The 20514-nt window shown below is 41.7% G+C and overlaps 1 protein-coding gene across 2 annotated transcripts in view; it reads left to right on the forward strand.

The window, feature by feature from the left end:
- TMEM164 (transmembrane protein 164) overlaps window positions 1-20514 on the forward strand; it is a 91608-nt gene that overhangs the window by 56530 nt on the left and 14564 nt on the right. For both annotated transcript variants that reach the window (XM_054039719.1, XM_054039720.1), the window contains one exon: window positions 535-601. In XM_054039719.1, coding sequence (XP_053895694.1) covers window positions 535-601 — 67 coding nt within the window. The remainder of the gene's footprint in view (window positions 1-534; window positions 602-20514) is intronic.

A 20514-nucleotide genomic window follows, 5' to 3' on the forward strand; every position in this document is an offset into this window, starting at 1 on the left:
TGCATGAACCTTTCTTATATTTTAAACTTAGATACCACTCATAAAAACAGTGCTGCTGCTTAAATTTCTGAAGTCTTAATTTGACATCATGCATTTTTATTGTTGAGTAGGAATAAAGGCGTTAAGTGAAATACCTATTTTAAGCCCCCAAATAAAAACCCTCCAGCAGCCCCAGGCATGACCATATTACAGACCAGCAGTCCAAACCACTCAGGAATCCAAAGCTCATTATAGAAAGCATTCTTACTATAGGAAATTATTTAAATGTTTGTTTATTAAGAAGGTTTTATCCGGTTCATGACAGTTAACAGTGGGTTTTAACCCACGAAAGCTTATGCCCAAATAAATTTGTTAGTCTCTAAGGTGCCACAAGGACTCCTAATGGCTTTATGCAAATTCAAGCCAACAGAGCTTGTGCAAAGCTTTTGCTACTTTATGGAAAATCATTCTACAGTACATAAAATGTTTGGAAAGTACACATTTGATACTTAATTTCCAGGCCGTGAAAATAACATTGCCCCTCTTTCTTCTAAGGTTACAGATGCATATGTTAAATGGGGCCCTCTTGGCATTGCTGTTTCCTGTGGTTAATACACGCCTGGTGAGTAAACCATGCTTTGCTTTCTCCTCTGACTTTTTATTCTGTAGTCCTGGAGTTCACTTTTATGTCCTTTTTCTAAAATGCTGTTTCCCTGGAAAGAGGTTTGACCTTTGCGACAAGCTCAAAGCAATACAGAGATTTCTTGAGCATCTATTCAAAGCAGTTACCAAACTACGCAGATATGGCACAGCACCCAACCTCCCAAATGCAATGGAAAGTTTGACCTTTTATAGTTCCTCACTGCTTGTAAATTGATGATCACAGAAAGCTCCTTTAATCCCATAGCTTTGTTTCTACAAGGATTTCCTCCCTGAAAAGCCAGTTGTGTGCACACCATTTGCATAATGAATTTCTGTGTGCTATAGTTGTATTCATAGCTCTGTATTTTGCCAAGTTTATCTGAGATGTTGAGAAAGTGCTGGCCTGAGAGAGTCTCACACAGAATGGATGGAAATTGGTCCTGTTCTTGAGAGAGCTTGCTGAAACACAAAAATAGCATGTTTAAGTGGTTTGTTTTTCAAAAAATTGGAACACAGAACTTGCCATATTCACTCAGATGGGTCTATCAAGATGGATGTCCTGTCTTCAGCAGTGCCTAACGTCTTACTGCACTTGGAACCTTGTGGCAAAGCTAGGGTTACCATATTTTGAGTGTCCAAAAAGAGGACACTCCACAGGGCCCCAGCCCCGCCCATGCCCCCGCCCCAACTCCATCCCTCCCCCAAAGTCCCCGCCCCTTTCCCAAAGTCCCCGCCCCCTCTCCGCCCCCTCCCCTGCAAACATTTGATTTGCGGGAAGCCTGAAGCAGGCAGCAGGTAAGCTGGGGTGGGGGGAGGAGGCGCGGCCCAGTCTGCCCCCCCCCCCCCCCAACCAAGCGGCTCCCTCCGGCGGCCGGCCCCAGCGTCTCCAGCCTGGCTCAGCTTCTGGGGTGCCGGCCCCAGGCCAACGCCTGGCCCAGCACCGCCGGCCCCGGCCCGACCCAGCACCCAGTGGCGCCGGCCCCTCCCTATTTTCCCGGACATGTTCGACTTTTTGGGATTTCCCCCCGGACGGGGATTTGAGGCCCAAAAAGCCGGACATGTCCGGGAAAATCCGGACATATGGTAACCCTAGGCAAAGCTGCCTGTTGTAAGTAGGGATTCTTTCCTGATTGCTGCCACAAACAGCTGGCCATTTAAATCACTACACATTTTTGTTTTTAAATGTTTGTTTTTAATTGAATTTGTGCAAGAGAGCTGCATTATGTTGTTCTAACAGGGATAGCAGGTTCTATATGCAGTTATAGAGTATGCCTCAAACTACAAAAACTTCTTGCACTAGCATTGTTCTACATACGTACACCCACAGAGAGGAATTCACATTGAAGGGGAAAACAAATCTGAACTAAAACAAAATCCACCCTTTTATGTGCTGCTTTGCAGGAAATTGAGACAGGTAATATCTCCCTGAACTGTGACGTGGTGGGGGAGGATACAACATGACGAGTTAAAGATTTGAGGCCTGATACTACACTTCCTTACACTTTGGTTGTCTTGTCTTTACTAGAAAAAAATGTGTATTCTTAACTTGACATAAAATCCTAGTGAAGGTAGGATAGTCTGTACTTTGCACACAAATTAGCAGGTGAAGTTAAGGCCTAAGCTCTCCTTTATTCTTTATCTCAATATACTAACAGATGTGAGAATGCAAACTGTCTTGTCTTTGCTAGGCTTTTACCTCATGTTTATTAACTCAACTTAGCAAAATTGAGTTAACCCACATTTTTTTTCTAGTGAGAGTAGAGCCTTACTGTCATCTCCATGGCACCTATTCTGATTCAGGAATGTTCTACGCTCACTCTACATAGGTGTCAGTGATCATTGAAGGTGCAAGGCTGAGCAGAATCAGGTCCAGAGTGCCCACCTGGAATCTCTTCTCTCTTCTCTTCTCTCTTACTTGGTTGTGTGGGTTCATATCAAACACTAACATCACAGGGAGTTAACGTGATGGCATTTGCGATGTCAGCCAGATGAAAGCAAACTGTTTATTCAAGCAATTAGTTCCATCCTGGTCTTTCAACCAAGGGAAGGGTTCATAGCTTTCAAAAGATACTTCACATTGAAGAAGGCCCGGAAAGGGCTTTCAAGATGCTGAGAGGGCTAGACATAAATGGCTATATTTTCAGCTTGAGGCATGGATACACATTTGGGCATGCCTAATCTATGATGTGCATGAACATGTGGCCAGCTAGGCCTGTTACGCTTGTAAATGCATAGAATGGGCATGTAACAGAGTATTTATATGCATAAATCAGGCATAGCAGTTGTATGCGTCCTGTGTCTTGATCCATAGCTTTCAAATCTGGTACAAACTTAGCTGCTCAGAAGGAAGTGATAGCTTAATTTATTGAGGTTTGGAATAATAATAATTTTCCAACTCTGAACTGTTTGGAAATGGTATTGAGGGTCAATGGTAAGACAGACTGACCCGCTGACTCTGAGCCACATTAAAAATGCCAGTAGATTTAAGAGACATCTATTTTCCTGTGCATATAGTATGTACATACTGTGCTTGTTCACTGAAACATCCTTCAAGGGCACTGAGAATATGGAGTATAGGTACATTTCATTCTGTTTAATGACTGATGTTCCATGTTGATGGAAAATATGGTACTTGGTTACAGAAATTTTGTTATAGTTGCACTTATAGTAGGTATCATTTATCGGGTGGGGGGGAAGCTCTTAAATTTATCTGCTTAATGAAATATTCCTATAACTCACCAGCTGGCTAATCTATGAAGGGGTTATTGATATTCTTCATTAGCAAGATTACTGTGTGCTTCACCTGAGTGAAGTTGAGGTGGTAAGTATCATCAGAAAGCCAGTTACTGGTTGTCCATTTGCAAATCCTGACCATTTTACTAGCATTGATCTGCATAAAATCAAATTAGTCTCATTTGTATTGAATTTTATTAATCCTCCTACATGGTTTTGATTGATCACTTTGGTATCTAGAACATGAGAAGGTCCATCAACCTTGGCATGTAAGGATTTTTTTCTAAAAATCCAAAACATTTTCTTGAGAGACCATACCGTTTCCAGAACAAGTGTATTAACAGCATTCACCTGCAGGATTACACTTTCTAAATAAACATGAAAAATAGTTTCTTGTGGTACTTAAGGTAGAAACATGTAAGGTTAAAGATGAAAAATCAGTGTTGTTTTTTTTTTTTTTCTTTTAATGCTGTGAATCCCTCTCTGTAATTTAGTATGAGGCTCTGCCGTAATTGATATAAAACCCCAAAGACCAACTACCCCCAGATGTGAAGAAGGTACAATGGAGGGCAAATAGAATGATTTTGAGTGAGAGGAACTTTGACAGTTCTTTGGAAAGATGAGCCATTGAACTTGCTTTCTGAATGGAATAAATAGATTATATCCGTGTTTCTCAACTGATGGGTTGTGAGCCATTGAAAATGTTGTTACAACCTAAAGCAAAGAAAATCTTGTTCCTTGTCCTTGCACGCTCTTATCCTTCCAGGCAAAATATTCTGACTACCCCTTGAAACATGCACACATATATTTATCATTATCACCGATTCATTTATTATTCTTATTTTTATAGTAAATATAAGGGGTTGTGAAACTTTTTGACTTTGACTAAGTGGTCACCAACCTGAAAAGGCTGAAAATCACAGGATTGGGTGATGCAAAATCAGATTGAGTCACTGTCAAGTGTAAGAAAAAATGAGGCATGAGTATAAGAGAAGCAAGCAGCTGAGGAACACTAATGCTGAATTGCTTTGCATATAATTATGCGCATTAATTTCTACAGTGGAGCTGTTCTGTTTGAAGCTGGCAGTTGGGGTTTGCCAAATAAATGTAATGGGATTACTCGTGTGCTTAAATTTAGAAGTGTGCTTATCTTACCGATTCAGAGATCATAGTTAACATGAGCATCTAGGACAGTATAAAGTGTTTCTGAAGTTAAGGTTTCTGTCTTGAAATGAATAATGTTAAATATACTTTTTTTGAGCAGGATTGTTTAAAGACGCTGCATAATATGATGTTGCTAAAAGAATAATTTTCAATTTAAATGCTGGGATTGGCGCACTCGGTTTGGAATGCATCCCTATGTAGAGTGCCAGAAAATTGCCTAAACACCACTTAAATCTCACTTAAGCGTTTAAAATAAGAGTTTTACCTGACTAAGAAGATCTGCACATTTAAATCCTGGTATAGTCAGTGTGCAGCAGATCCCCTTTGAGACCCAGTAATTCCAGAATATAGACCATGGCGCACAGGCCAAGCAATGCATGAGCAACTGAAAATTTGACAAATAGTCATAGCTTCTGGGCATTAGCCTGTAAACTACTGTGGTAGTAACTTTTTACTGTATTCTGTGTATTTTTTTCTGTGCTACTGAGCAAAACTCTTATCGCCATCTGATAAATGTTTTTGTATTGTCCTGCAGAAAGGGTCCGGCTCCTTCTAAATTGTTTGTGTCTACTTTTTGAAATAGAACAAGAAGTTCATAACGCTGAATTATTTTCAAGGTGTAGAGCAGCAAAAGGTTGAGTGATGATGATAATTTAAATGGGCGCTAACTGGGAGAACGGGGGAGGGAAATACTGGAAAAATTTTTCATTTCTATGTTGTGTCAAAATTTTGTGTGATTTGAAATTTTGCAGCTGGCTGTGACATAATTATTTAATAAGTCCTCAGAAAACTGATTAAGTCGAATGCGTAGTGTGGGTATTTGCTTGAGTTGTTAGTTATACGTTCCCTCTCCTATTCATCCCCTACCCCTTCTCTACTTGATTCTTTTATTTCAAAGGTACCAGGGATCTAGCTTCTAGTAACAGAAGATAGTGCAGCTAAGACCTGGGCTTTGCTCAGGGGCTCCCATATGTGTGGGGAGAGGAGTGTGGAGCAGCAGCAGAATCATTTCACACCAGTTAGTGGTGATGGTTTCATCGGTGTCCTCATCGTTAAAATCTTTTATGTTTTTAGTCTTTAGTTCTGTAATAAAGATCCTCTGTAAACGTGTCCATGCTCTGCCATCTTTATCTGCTCCCCTCCATCCCATGATGTCTCAAATGTATTCTGAGCAGCCTGTTAGCGTTGTGAAATGTTTCACTCCAGTTAAACAGCTGTTTTTTAAAATGCTCTTGCTTATGACTCCTGGTGTAAATAATAGGTGTTATGGTGATAATTATAATAGCTGCTAACACACAACACCATAGATTATGAAAATTTAATTATTGTTCATGATAGCTTGTGAGGCATTAATTGCTGCTTATGGACTCCACTTTCAGTATAAGCATTTCTCTTAGCTCTGGATGTTTGTGCTCATTACAGGCTGAATACACTGAGTTTCTTCAGGATTTGTGTCTTCCTTTCTAATCAGGATAACTGCCTATACCAATTCCTAGAGTGGAGCAGTTCTGCTTGCTGCTGGCAATTATAATGTTTGATAAGTAAGAAATACATCTGCTGCTAAAGAGAAAATAATCAAATATATGTTTAAATCTATAAATATGTGCTTAAAATGTGTGAAGGCTGGACTAGACTGCTATCCATAATTTAGACCTAAATACAACCTATGATTTCAAGTAAAATTTACACTCAATTTATTTGGTGCAACTGAGTTCACTGGAGCCAAGATTTCATCCCTTGTTTATAAGTTACCAGTGCAGTGTCATGAACCTACTAGTGGGTGAGAACCAGGGAATGAAATTGACCAGTCTCCTCCTACATGAGTAAAGTATCAACATAGTGAAAAGTAAAAATGAAATTCTCTGGTTTTGGTGGTGTGTCAGTAATGTGGGTAGAGAGGCTTTAAAATGTGACTGTCCCATTCTGAAGTAAAAAAAATCTGCCTACTCACAATTCTCCACCTAAAAAGACAATGGTTCCAAGTTGAAGGGGTATTAGCAGGTGTTACTAAGTCATACTCACATACTTATGTCAGAATCCAGTTTGATACAACATATGTTGTAGCTGAGCTGTCCAAATGGAGTTAAATCTGCATCCTTGCTTGTCTGTTCTTAGTTCTGTGCAGTTGCATTGTAACATGGAATCATGAGACAAAATCATTGCAGGAATTCAATTTAACACAAAGAGCAAGTTAATATAAAATGTGTTGTTCCTACAAGAATTTTTTTTTTAAAGTGCCCCAGTGTTGAACAGCTGCTACAAATTTAGACACAGACACCTTCTAATTGAAAAACGTGCAAGATTAGATACTTGGTACCAGACTCTTCTAATCTAAGGTTCATCTCCCTTTCAGTGTATTGGTGGATAGTGGGGATACATATTACTTGTTTGGGGGCACCAGAGATTCTCCAGGGAATATTCAAATGCTTTCAACTTCACGTGAAATTCTGCGACTAATTATGTTTGGAGGATCCCAAGACCTTTTGTCCTCTATCATGTACCTTTGAAGCAAGCCTGAAACACATTTATGGTTTAACACCTTGCACGGTGTAGCGCTGGTCTCTATCTTCTATCCTTCTCTGGCATAGGACTATATGGGTGCTGTTTTGTGTCACTGCTGCTGTGGCCCAAATTCTCTGCTGGTCTAAAGGGAGGCAGCATAGTAAACTTAAATGGTGTTTCACTCATTTACACTAGCAGAGAATTTGGATCATTGACCTAAAGGTACTCACGTAGTTCCCTTCAAGTTTAATAGAATTGCAATAAATTAGAATTCACACAAAGACTTTGTCCCTTTTTGTCTCCTATGTGACCCTTTCTTGAAAGAATTTGACTGCCGGGAATGGAGTTTGGTTCAGGTGTTGCTTAGACATATGTACTACATGGTGCGTCTGTGGTCATCCCATGACCAGGTGGACTTCCTCCCTCCACTACAAATTTGTTCTCCTCTCTTTCAGTTCTGCCATCTTGTTAGCAAAACAACTCCCCAGCTTAACTGAATCTTGTGCCCACAATCCCAGCTGCCTGTTCAACTCACTCATCAGACCCTCCCCTCCTTTGGCCTCCATTTCTCTGCACAGGAGTGTGCCAATTTCTTACAAAATATGATGTGACCATCTCCCTTCCCATCCTACAGCTTTCACCTCCTCCTTCCTTGTCACACTTGCCAAATTTTCCTATGCTTGCCAGAGTAACTCCATCTTATCTCCTGATCTCCCTCGTACCCACCTCATCCATTTTGTTCAATGGACACAAATCAGACATCGGGAATGGTAACATACAAAAGCCAGTAAGTGAACACTTCAAAATCTCCCTGGTCATTCTATTACAGATTTAAAAGTCACTATCATTGAACAAAAAAACTTCAGAAAAGACTTCAAAGAGAAACAGCAGAACTAAAATTCATTTGCAAATTTAACACCATTAATCTGGGCTTGAATAGGGACTGGGAGTGGCTGGCTCATTACAGAAGCAGCTTTTCCTCTCCTGGAATTGACACCTCTTATCTATTACACTGCTCTACAGCCAAAATGCTTCTGAAATAAATGTAGTCAAACTTTACTAATTCTGGGTCACTGAGAACGAAAACGATGCTTAAAATTGTTGATTGGCTCTAGTTTTCAAGATATGCTATTGGGTCAGTATATACGACCCTTGACTTGGGAATGGCGGAGGATAAGTGAGTTATAAAGGGAAGGGATCTCAATTTAAACCAGAAATGACTAAAATACATCTTTGACTGGATCTGTGAATAAATCTATGACTGGGTTTGGACAGTACTTGCTTTTTAGGCAAAACAATGAATGATGCAATCTGAAGCTGGTATTGCGTCATACATGATATGAATTGCATCATGTTATTCCTAGAAGTCATGGATGATGCAATCATAACGAAGCTTACATCACTCTGCTGAACAAATTGCCCTATATCAGCTCTAGAAATCATACAGTGTCGTGTTCTCTTATTTGTCAGTGTTTGATTTTGCAAAGGGACACATTTCTGTTTAGCCAAAGTGAGCAGAGATCCCTCGTACTTGTGTGAATAGTGCAGATAACTTCTGCTATGTTTGTGGTGAAGTGACTTTTGCATCACAGAAGCGCAGTATAACCACTATAGTTAAGAAAGCCTAGCACCTTTATTTTGGCTGCAAAATTGGAGATCAGGACAAGAGGTGGGCCCCACACATATGCTGCAACACTTGTGCAACAAATCTTCGCCAGTGGTTGAACAGGAAAAGGAAATCTATGCCTTTTGCAGTGCCAATGATTTGGAGAGAGTCAACAGATCATACCAGCAATTGTTACTTCTGCATGGTGCCTCCAATTGGGAAAGGTGTGTCAAAGAGAAAAAGTGGACTGTGCATTATCCAAACATTCCATCAGCTATACGCCCAGTACCCCATGGAGAAGGACTGCCGGTTCCTGATGCACCAGAATCATTCTCACTTGAGTCAGATGAGGAAGAGGATGAAACTTCTGGTCCTGAACCATCAATGTCACAGGACCCACATTTTCTCCCATCCTCCTCCTCTGAACCACACCTCATAGCACAAGGTGAACTGAATGACCTTGTCAGGGATTTGGAACTACCCAAGAGTAAGGCAGAGCTGTTGGGCTCCAGACTACAGCAGTGGAATCTCCTGGCAGGTGATGTTAGGGTTTCCATGTTCCGTGACCGTCAAAAGGATCTTGTCCCATTCTTCTTCATGGAAGGAGATCTTGTAGCCTGCAACAACATTGATGGTGTGATGGCAGCCCTCAACATCGTTCACGATCCAGATGAGTGGAGACTGTTCATTGATTCATCGAAGACGAGTCTTAAAGCTGTTTTACTGCACAATGGCAATGTTTTGCCATCAATTCCAGTTGGTCATGCAGTCCATATGAGGGAAACCTATGACAACATGAAACAACTTTTGAGGTGCATAAACTATGACCAACATCAGTGGCAGCTTTGTGGCGCTTTGAAGGTTGTTGCTCTCTTGCTTGGTCTGCAGACTGGATACACAAAGTACTGCTGTTTTCTCTGCGAATGGGATAGTCGTGCAAGAGATTCCCACTACATCAAGAAAGATTGGCCACTCCAACAGTCATTGGAGCCTGGGAGGAAAAGTGTTCAGCATCCACCACTTGTTGAATCAAGGAAGATTTTGTTACCACCCTTACATATCAAGCTGGGTCTGATGAAGAACTTTGTCAAGGCCATTGACAAAACACAAGCACCTTTCAAGTACCTCCATGGAAAATTTCCAAGGTTAAGTGAAGCTAAGATAAAGGAAGGTGTCTTTGTTGGTCCTCAGATTCGTGAACTTCTTTGAGATGATGCATTTGACCATGCACTGCGTTGCAAGGAAAAGACGGCATGGAAAGCCTTCCAGTTAGTGGCAATAAATTTTCTCGGTAACAACAAGGCAGACAACTACCAGGTTGTTGGTGGAAAACCTCCTCAAGGCATACAAAAGCCTTGGTTGCAACATGTCACTAAAGATACATTTTTTGCACTCTCATCTAGATTTTTTTCCACCGAACTGCGGAGCAGTGAGCGACGAGCATGGAGAGCGATTTCACCAGGACATTGCAACAATGGAGAAACGCTATCAGGGTAAATGGAGCCTATCGATGCTTGCAGACTATTGCTGAACAGTGACAAGAGATGCTCCATTTAATGAATACAAGAGACAAGCCAAGAAGTGCCAAGTAGACACTGAATAGGACTAAACTATGTACATAATAGTTTTTTGCCTTTTGTTTCATAATAAATTTTATTCATATAACCCTTTTGCTGATTTTTAAAGTGTTACATAAACAGGGCAGGTGAAATATTATCATGTAAAGCAGCCATAAACACATGAAAAGACCTAGGTTTACAATTTATGATTAAAACTCTACTATCTACACAATATACATAGACATAAAATGTAAAAACTTAAAACAACTGATTGGCTACTGTTTCTAAGATATTTAATTGTCATATTTGAATTCAGCACATCAAAATACATAATAAATAGCACATTTTATCTCTGAAGCAGACGACTTCTCAAAAATTTTAGACCAGTGTTATTGGGATGGACTACATCCACCCTGATTGAATTGGCCCTGTCAACACTGGTTCTCCACTTGTGAAGTAACTCCCTTCTTTCCATGTGTCAGTATATAATGCCTGCATCTGTAACTTTCACTCTATGCATCTGAAGAAGTGAGGTTTTTACCCACGAAAGCTTATGCCCAAATAAATCTGTTAGTCTTTAAGGTGCCACCAGACTCCTTGTTGTTACTGTTTATCATGTTGAGTAATATTTGTTTCCTTGTACTCCCTATGTGTCTGTCTGTATCTAGTCTTACACTTAGATTGTATGTTCTGTTTGTATAGCACCCAGTACACTGGAGTTCTGGTCCATGAGTGGGGCTCCTAGGCACTATGACAATATAAATAATTAATGATATACAGCTGTGAAATGTATCAGATATCTCATAGGCAACAGATGTTTAATGCTGAGCTAAAGTCCTCTTTTGAGCAGCCTGCTAATTTATCAGCAATTTCAGCAGCCTGCCCAGCCAGGCACGCATCAACAAACCATTGCTGAATACAGAGATGAAGCAAATGGGATGCAGCAGAAAATGACAGGTGTACAGTGCTGTGTGCACTCCAGGGTACTGACAACAGCAAGCAGTAAAACACGTGGGGTGAAAGATAAATATTATTCTACAGACTGGTGAGTGTGTTAGCAGCGGATGGCAGGATTCAAGATGACAATATCCCATAATGTTTTATGTATTCAGGCTACTGCTTGAATGGCTCAGCTGGTGAATTTTCTATTTTAAGAATTGGCAGTATTGCACTGGAGGTGGGAAAGGAAATGTAAATAATTCGGGAACATATAAGAACATAAGAATGGCCATGCTGGATCAGACCAAAGGTCCATCTAGCCCAGTATCCTGTCTTCAACAGTGACGAATGCCAGGTGCCCCAGAGGGAATGGACAACAGGTAATCATCACATGATCCATTCCCTGTCGCCCATTCCCAGCTTCTAGAAAAAAGAGGTTAGGGACACTATCCGTGCCCATCCTGGCTAATAGCCATTGATGGACCTATTCTCCATGAACTCATCTAGTTCCTTTTTGAACCCTGTTATAGTCTTGGCCTTCACAACATCCTCTGGCAAGGAGTTCCACAGGTTGACTCTGTGTTGTGTGAAAAAATACTTCCTTTTGTTTGTTTTAAACCTGCTGCCTATTAATTTCATTTCTTGACCCCTAGTTCTTGTGTTATAGCTATGGACATAAGGTATGCAGCATGACACATAAGAGCAGGAGACTGGGAATCTAGAGATGTGTTCTACTGTAGTTTTTGCCACTGATCTGTTGCGTGAGAATTGGCCAGCTTAGTTTGTATTGCAGAGAATTGGCTGTTGGGTGACTGAACTAAGGATGGCTATTCCAGTGAGGGCTGGGTATTAGATAACTGTGCCCTCAAATTTAAGGTAATCTCTCCCTTCTTAAATGTAACCTTTTTTTCAGTGGAAAAAGGCCATCCTAGAAAAAACTTTTTTACTAATACGTGTGAGAGAGTGTGCTTTTTTTTTTTTTTAAGGAATATATCAGTCTGTAAACGTTCTCTCTCTTTAAAAAAAAAAAAAAAAAAAAAAAATCTGCTAAATGCATCCCCAAAGGAATGAGAGCGATACAGCACCTCTGATTTTGCACAACATTTTTTTTTGCACAAAGGATAAGTTACTAAATTAACCAGTGGCACTCTTGTTCCAAATTAAACTGTTTAAAGTTCTGGGCTTCGCTTTATGCCCACAATAGTCTGTTTGGATCCCAATTTAATGAATCACATTTAAGCTACATGAAAAATATTGAAAGGCATTGTAAGTATTCCTATGAGAGGTATATTGTAGTTTAATCCTAAACCAGCAAATGAACAAACGTTCTTCTGAAAAGGAAATTTTTATGGATCTCTGGATCAGTGTCAGATCTTTGTGGTATTTCTGTCAGAACTCTTCCTTAAAATAAAATCCCAGTAGTTTCATAGCTATGCTGATTAGTCTGGCTACTGCTAGTGGAAATGGTAAAGAGTTGAGATGTTCATTGACGTTCCAATCGAAAGCTTTCTCACTTGGTAAATGCTAACCTTTCAGTGATTCTGTTCATTACAAAATTTCTCTGACTGCAATGGGTACCTAGGATGGTGATGTGAAAAAGTACAACTTTAACTATCAGGTCTGTTTCTGCAGGTGAATTAAAAAAACAAACATACGTTTACCTACCTTGGCAGATAACCTCTCCACATGGTATATAATTGCCAACACTTACTAGCCTTGGTAAAAGACGTATCAATTTATGTTGTTTCTTTACTAGCTAAATATTCCTGTGAGCATTTGTAACGCTATTTACTGAGCATGTGCAGCTGGAAGTCAGTCTCATAATGCATCAAAATATTTGTTGGACAGAGACAAAACAGTTGAGTTTTTCTTCAAAGTGAATGTTCATCAGAGCACTTGTTTTCTTTCCAGGAAGTAGGGGATATTGTTGTTCTTATTTAAAATATGATCCATTCTCTAAGACCGTGGTCTCCAAACTTTTTTGATCGTGCACCCCTATCAGTACAAAATTTTTGAGCATGCACCCCCTGCCGCCCCAAGCGCGCAAAAAAAAAAAAAAAAAGCCACCCACCACCTTGAAGGATCCGCTTGTGCATACCCCACTTTGGAGACCACTGCTCTAAGATATTAACATTCCTTGCTTATTTTAAACAATCCGTAAGAAAGTAAGGTGAATTAAAAGATCTGTGTGATGGGGAGAGAAGGAAGAAAATGAAGGAAATTCACACTTTCATGTACCAATGTGTGGTCTCAGCAGGGTGAGAGAAGAAATATGAGAGCGCAAGACATTTTGTGTTCTATGACAATGGCTCTGAACCTTTCTGGGCTACTGTACCCCTTTCAGGAGTCTGATTTGTCTTGTGTACCCCCAAGTTTTACCTCACTTAAAAACTACTTGGTTACAAAATCAGTCAAAAAATACAATAGTCTCACAGCACACTATTACTGAAAAATTCTCATATTTACCATATAATTATAAAATAAATCAATTGGAATATAAATATTGTACTTACATTTCAGTGTATAGTCTATAGAGCAGTATAAACAAGTCATTGTCTGTATGACATTTCATTTTGTACTGACTTCACTAGTGCTTTTTATTAGCCTGTTGTAAAACTAGAAAATTCCTAGATGAATTGATGTACCCCTCGGAAGATCTCTGTGTACCCCCAGGGGTATGTGTACCCCTGGTTGAGAGCCACTGTTCTATGATATGAAAAAAAAGACACAGGTTAGGCCATGAGCGTGTAAGCCACTCCACAGTTACAGATGTGTGGAACTCTGTTAGTAGGGTGCCAGATGGGTGCAGGGGTTCACCCACTCAGATCAGTTTGCAGTATTGCAGCCATAGCGAGTAGACTCCAGTGTAGCTGTCACAAAGACTGAAAGTACTTGGGCAGTAATTGGTTTTGTGTGACCCTTCGTATTGCATTAACAAGACTAGAGAAAATCTCTCTTTTGGGTTTAAAGCTTTATGTTTTGTCAGCTGGTGTCCTGAAAATGTTGTTGTGGATGAAATTAAAAATAGGACAAGTCTGGAGGTGGTGGGCTCGCTGTCTTTGCTGAGCCTGTTGGGATGGATGGTGCAGTTATGGCACTCCCAGAAGCTATTGTACTGTTTGAATCCAGAGATTTTAAATAAGTAACAGAGTCAAACTTGGATCAGTATTTACTGTGCAGCTGTCCATGAGACCATGATTATATTTGCCATATTATGAATGTCCTAGATTTTCTATTTAGTTGACCTTTATTTGGTGAGGTATGAACTACCTTTGTATACTAAAGGATTTGTCCAAAACATCATTGTATTGTAGAGGGTTTTTTTTTTTTTTTTTAGTGATGCCTCAACAGAAAAAAACACTTATTCTGCAGATTGAAGGACAATTTACTGCATTTACCATCTTGGGCTCTGTCCCTATAAACACTTAAGCACATGCCTAACTTTTTCCCATGTGAAATGACTCACAAAGGGAAAGTTAAGTACGTGGTTAAGTGTTGTTACATTTTTGTTGTGTCTTGGGTAATACCAATCACTGGTGCAGGTCAAGTATTTAAAATAAGAATAGAGATTAAAAAAAGAACCCTTACAGTTGACCCTGTTGAGATCAACTGTGCATTGCTAGTTAAACAGCAAAACTAGCTTGACTTTCTTGGTCAATTTCACTTTTCTGGTAGTGATGGACTAAGACCAAATCCCCCTTGGATGTTTCCAAAATTTGGGCAGAATCTGAATTCTGGGGCTATGACCTATCTTGACTTTTCTGGGTTTTGTTCACTAGCAAAAATACTTTTTTGGTTATCCATTGTGACGGGGGCAGCCCCCATTCTTCTGTTACCTAAATTCCTCCAGATTTTTCTTTTCTACAGTACCTTCACAAATACATGTTCATTTTTTGCTCTCTAGTCTGTGCTCATGCATACTAGCACTTCCCTTTGGTAGCAGGTGCAGCCTCGTGGTCTCCACAACTCTGGCCCTTGCTAACTGAAAGTGTGAGTTGGATGAAACTGCTGAATAAATCCTAATTTAAAACATTGATACTGTGCTTCTCTCTACCAAAATAAGATGGTTTGCGAAGCAGAATAGCCCTGAGGACAACTGTTGGTGGAGATGAAACTGAGATTGTCGTCAGGGTTCATCAGCATTTACGTAAGTTAGTTCAGAATATCTAGGAGCGTGGCAGGACATCTGAATAAAACAGTCTTGCCTTTAAAATATCAGGAAAAAAAATTGCTGTAAAGAAACGTTAAATGAATGTGCTTCAGAATCCAGTACAAATTTCCTTGTGCAGCTGGCACCATTCTACACCCTTGATGCTCTTTATTGTAAAGGGTCCTGCTGTCTACAGGCTTTGATGCTAACACTATTTTAACGCTTTTGTTTTTCTCTTCTTCCCCCACCCCCTGCCCTTAGCATTAAAATATGGGAAATACCCTTGCTGATCCATGCGAGGTTGCCTGCCTGGTGCCCAAGCCAGAGAGTTGTGCAGATCCTGTGGAAATAACTGGTATCATATGTCAGTTTCTTGGCAACTCATCTACTTTGGCTTCCTGGAGAATTCCAACTCCTGGCAGGCTCAGTGAAGCTGTATTTATAGTATACTTGCTACTGTCCAAATGCACTCATCAAATAACTTTTAGTTTGCAGGTGTCCGGGCTACACTGCCAGAAAAAATAAAAATAAAAAAACAATTCCCAAACCTTGTGGCAGCAAGTCTCCGAGCCCAGGTCTGCAGACTCAGGCTTGTGCCACAGGGTTAAAAATAGCAATGTAGATGTTCTTACTCAAGCTGGAGCTTGGGCTCTATAACCCAGCGAGGGGGGTGAGTCTCAGAGCCCAATCTCCAGCTCGCGTGGGAACATCTACATTGCTATTTTTAGCCTGCACTCTGAGACTTGCTGCATATGGTTTGTTCGTTTGTTTTTTTGCAGTGTAAATGTACCTTCATTGTAGAAAAAGCCATTCATAGCCATCACTAGACTAATAGATAGATGCTCAGCTGTCGAAGGTTCCTGCAGTAAGGGCTGGTTCTAAAGCCTAATGTAGTTAATAGAAAGACTTCATCAAATTACTTAATTAGGGCTGTAGCCAGCCTGCTTAAGGGCCACAAGAACTTGTATGCACAGAAGACTGCCCTCCATGCCAGTGAATCCTCTTTTTGCTATGCCACTGCGTAAATCCGATGGGAATCTAAGATGAACATAGATGAGAGGCCATCCTTCAATATTCCATGCATCACACGTAGGGTGACCAAATGTCCCGATTTTATAGGGACAGTCACGATTTTGGGGTCTTTTTCTCACATAGGCACCTATTACCCCCCACCTCCTGTCCTGATTTTTGACACTTGCTATCTGGTCAGCCTAATCACACGCTGCTTCTCCTTTCCAAGGACTCATGAACAGTGACAAGGCTGCCATGCGTTCAGATGAAGTAGAAAATTCACTAGTCGTCCATAGCCTGCCCTTTTTTGGGATGAGAGGTGCAAGACTTTTTGTAACGTGTTCTCTATTCTTGGAAGCTATCCAATAAACCCTTTAGCATGTGTCCTGGGGAGGGCTACATTGAATCTGCATCATGCTGGGCTAGTGTTAGGGACAAGCTGCAGATGTGGCATTATGAGTTATGCTCTTTGCTGAAAAAACAATATGCCAAATATTTTCTAAAGCAAATTTTACTAGACAATGTAACACTTGAATAGTTTGAAAGTAAATTTTCCAAAGCTTCACATCAGCATATTTTGATCATGGGCTAGTTGGATGCAGAGGGTGTGTGTGTGTGTGTGTGTGTGTGTGTGTGTGTTGCAATTTGTTATAAAATAAACAATACATAATTTGATACCCATATTAAAAATTCTATGGGTAGACGATACATATCCCAAGAAATTTCTGAACGCCACAATCTCCATATGTTTTAATATTGAAACAACGAGTAACAAAGCCAGTAATCTTTAAAAGGAGAGAAATTTTATTGGTTATTTGAGTAACGTGGGCTGTGGCTTGCTTTCATTTTAACCAGGGGACCTGGGATAGATGGTTAGAGAGGGATGAAATATCTGCTAGTGGAAGAAGGCGACAGTTCATCTATCTATACCTGTCTTGGACCTTTGCTTGTTTGAGTGTTCTAAGAAAAGGAATCAAGTTTGAAGAGTTTCTTCCCAATGCCATTTAAAGGATGTTAGTTTTTCCATGGCTAGTGGGTCCTGTCTCCTGGTAACTCAGACCTTTTTACATCAAGTTGTTCTGTCTCTCTGAGCTGCTATAGTACATTGTACAACAACAAGCATTTGGGAACTCTGTTCACCTCATCTGACATCGTGTGTACCTCTCACACGGTAATCCTAGGAGAGCCACTTTCACATTCAGAAGCTAAAAATGTCTGATGTTCTGTCCTATTTTCAGAAATGGCATTAACTGTGATGCATGAGTGCTAAAAAGGTGTCAAAAGAGGTAAATGCCAAGTCACAGTGCAGGAGCACACTGGAGAATAGAAGTTAGATGGAGAGGACCTACTCGGTCATCCAGTCCATCTCCCTGTCAATGCAGGATTGCTCCCTATAGTGTTCTGTCTAATGTCTTGCCCAGTTTAGTTTTAATTTTCCCAGGCAGTTGGTTTCTGCTGCTTTCTCAGGAGCCTGCTCTGAAGACTTTACTGTTGGGGAAGATTTCCTGACATGAAGGCTAGCTATCTCTTTCTTAATATTGCCCCTGGGAGGCCGGGAGAACGATGCTGGTGGTAACCTGCAAGGAGAGGGGAGTTTGGGACAGGCAGCCAGAACATAATGTCCAGCCTGCCTCAGTCACCAGAGTGTGTGAAGCTCCCAGTGACTGGGAGGTGGATATGTGGCCAGGGACAGTGGCCTGGGCCTCTCCTTTGCCCATTGCCGGGGACATCTTTGCTCCTTGAAGTTAACATCATCCTCAGGAGGTCTGGCTTTGCTTCCCTCAGTGTGAGGAGAAACCCATGGGAGCCTGCCACCCTTAGAGGTGGTCCCCTTTCAGCTTGCAGTTGCTTACAATGCTTTATGTTCATGTTCACATTTCAGAGCCAAATCAACTCAAGCAAAGAGTGTTCATCATCTGTCTCCTCTTGTGTGCCGTGGGCAGGACACCTCCGCAGTGCTGCCTTTCCTTTGACTTATAAAATGGGCATGGTAAAACTGTTGTGAATAGAGGTTACCTGCAGAATTCCTTAAATCCTGGATTGACAGGTGACCCATTCTGGGCTCTCTTCACTTGCTATGCACTAGTAAGTGTGTCACCATCTTAGTTCTTGGTGCACATACAAATGCCTAAGTGTTTTATGGAGCAAGCAACACACCCAAAGTGAACACTTGCTAAATCCTAGCAGTGCGGTGAATCAGTTGTTCTGTACAGCTTTACAATTCCTCTCATGTTTGTTTTGTTCTTTTTCTTTGTTGTAGCCTGGCTGTACAGTGTGAGTCTGTTTTTTGGCATTTAAATGCCTTACTGTGTAGAAAGGAAGTCTGTGTTGTCTACTCCACACCAGGAAATGCTCTTGCATAATTAGTCAGACCTCAGAACAAACAATCTTTCATGGCATGAAAATGTCATTTTGTTTAACTCAGTAAAAACTGTAAACACTGTTGCAACAAAACAACTGTCCTCTGTTCTCAAGTGTGTCCTGAGTGTGGAGTTGGTATAACTGACCCTCATGTTGACTCAACTAGTGCAAAAGCCCTTATGAAACCACAGACAATGGATGGAGAAGGCATCTCAGCAGGAACAAATGTTGCATGTTTATATCTGGAGCTATTATTTCTGATTCTCAGGCTGTCTAAGTGGCAGAGCTTTTCCATTTGCTAAAGCCATTTTAAGCTCCTTTCACGTTGATTGATCTCTGATTCGCTCCCTTACCCCCTCAGTGTCTTTCAGGGAATAACCCAAAAAAGAGAAGAAAGGGTTAGGATGCAGAAAACTTCAAAGGGTTCTTGCAATGCTTTGCCTTTGCAGAATATTGCTCTATTATTTAATATTTTTATTGCAGAATATTTGAACAGTCTGTTTAAAAAGAGAGAATTTGCATGGAATGTTTATAATTCACTTCCCTAACAGTTGTATGAACATCTTGGAGTTTGCAGTCGGGACGCTGGCAGTGCTGAGCATAGTCAGCCATTGTGAATCAGGGCTAGCAGAGTTGCCCATTTAAGGAGATTCTTACACTGGAATATGGTTAAAAGAAAATATTTTGTGCCAATAAGATTTTGCCAATAGATTCCTATCCTGTCTCCCTGCTGTTATTAACTCTTATTTGAAACCGTTTCATTTTCAGTCCAGCCTCTCTCGTCACTTATCCCTCTTCAGTGAATCCATAACTCTATGTTTAATGCATTGGCACCAGATGACTTAGAAGTTGTTATGCTGTTGCCAGTTAGCATCATGACTTCGTTACAAGCACAATGCCATGTCAGGGCGAGCTGTGCTTCAGGGAAGGCTTCCCCTTTCTCCCAGTAACTCTGATTACTAATACAGATGGGCCCACAACAGCAATGTTTGGATGTGGATTAGCATCAGGTTATGGCTTGGGTCAGAGATTGAACCAAGGCCAATGATTGGGTTTGGGTTGGATGGTATAAATCAGGGGTCGGCAACCTACAGCACGCGTGCCAAACACAGCACGCAAGCCAATTCTGAGTGGTACGCTGCTGCCTGCCGTGGTCCCACCCCACTCAGCCCCCCCGCCCACTGCTCTTCCCTGTGGGGGCAGGAGGCAGAAGCTTGGTCCTGCAGCAGCCAAGCTTCCCCCCTCCCCCGCTTCTTCCCCCAGCGTGGTCTTTCCTCCCCCTCCTCCTCTTCTTCCCTGCGCCAATCAGCTGGTGGCCCTTGCGAGGGGGAGTGCGCTCGCTGCTCCGTAGAGGAGGCAGAGAAGAGGTAGGGACAGGACCTTGGGGAAAGGGGTGGCACAGGGCATATCCCTTCCAGCCCCCTGCCATGAGCTGCTCAGGGCAGGGCACTGGGAGCACCCCCACGAGCGAAGCACCCCAGCCTTCTGTCCTGCACCTCCACACATTCCTGGCCCTCTGCCCTGACCCCTGAACTTCCCCCCACCCCCAGCCTTCTGCCTACATCCAAACACACACCCCAGCCCTCTGCCCTGACCCCTGAACCTCCCCATGCTCCCTCTGCCCTGACCCTTGAACCCCCCCATGCCCCCAGCCTTCTGCCCTCCACTCCCCCACCCCCCCCAGCCCTCTGCCCTGACCCCTGAACCCCCCCACACACCCAGCCTTCTGCCCTGCACCCCCCCACACACCCAGTCCTCTGCCCTGACCCCAGAACCCCCCCCAGGCCTGGGGTCCCAGCTGCCGGCCCCTTGCCAGCCGGTGTCCTGGCTGTAGCCCCCGCTCAGAACAGAACCCCAGGCTGGCAGCG

The sequence above is a fragment of the Malaclemys terrapin genome, chromosome 9, assembly GCF_027887155.1.
Source record: "Malaclemys terrapin pileata isolate rMalTer1 chromosome 9, rMalTer1.hap1, whole genome shotgun sequence".
Taxonomy (NCBI): domain Eukaryota; kingdom Metazoa; phylum Chordata; order Testudines; family Emydidae; genus Malaclemys; species Malaclemys terrapin.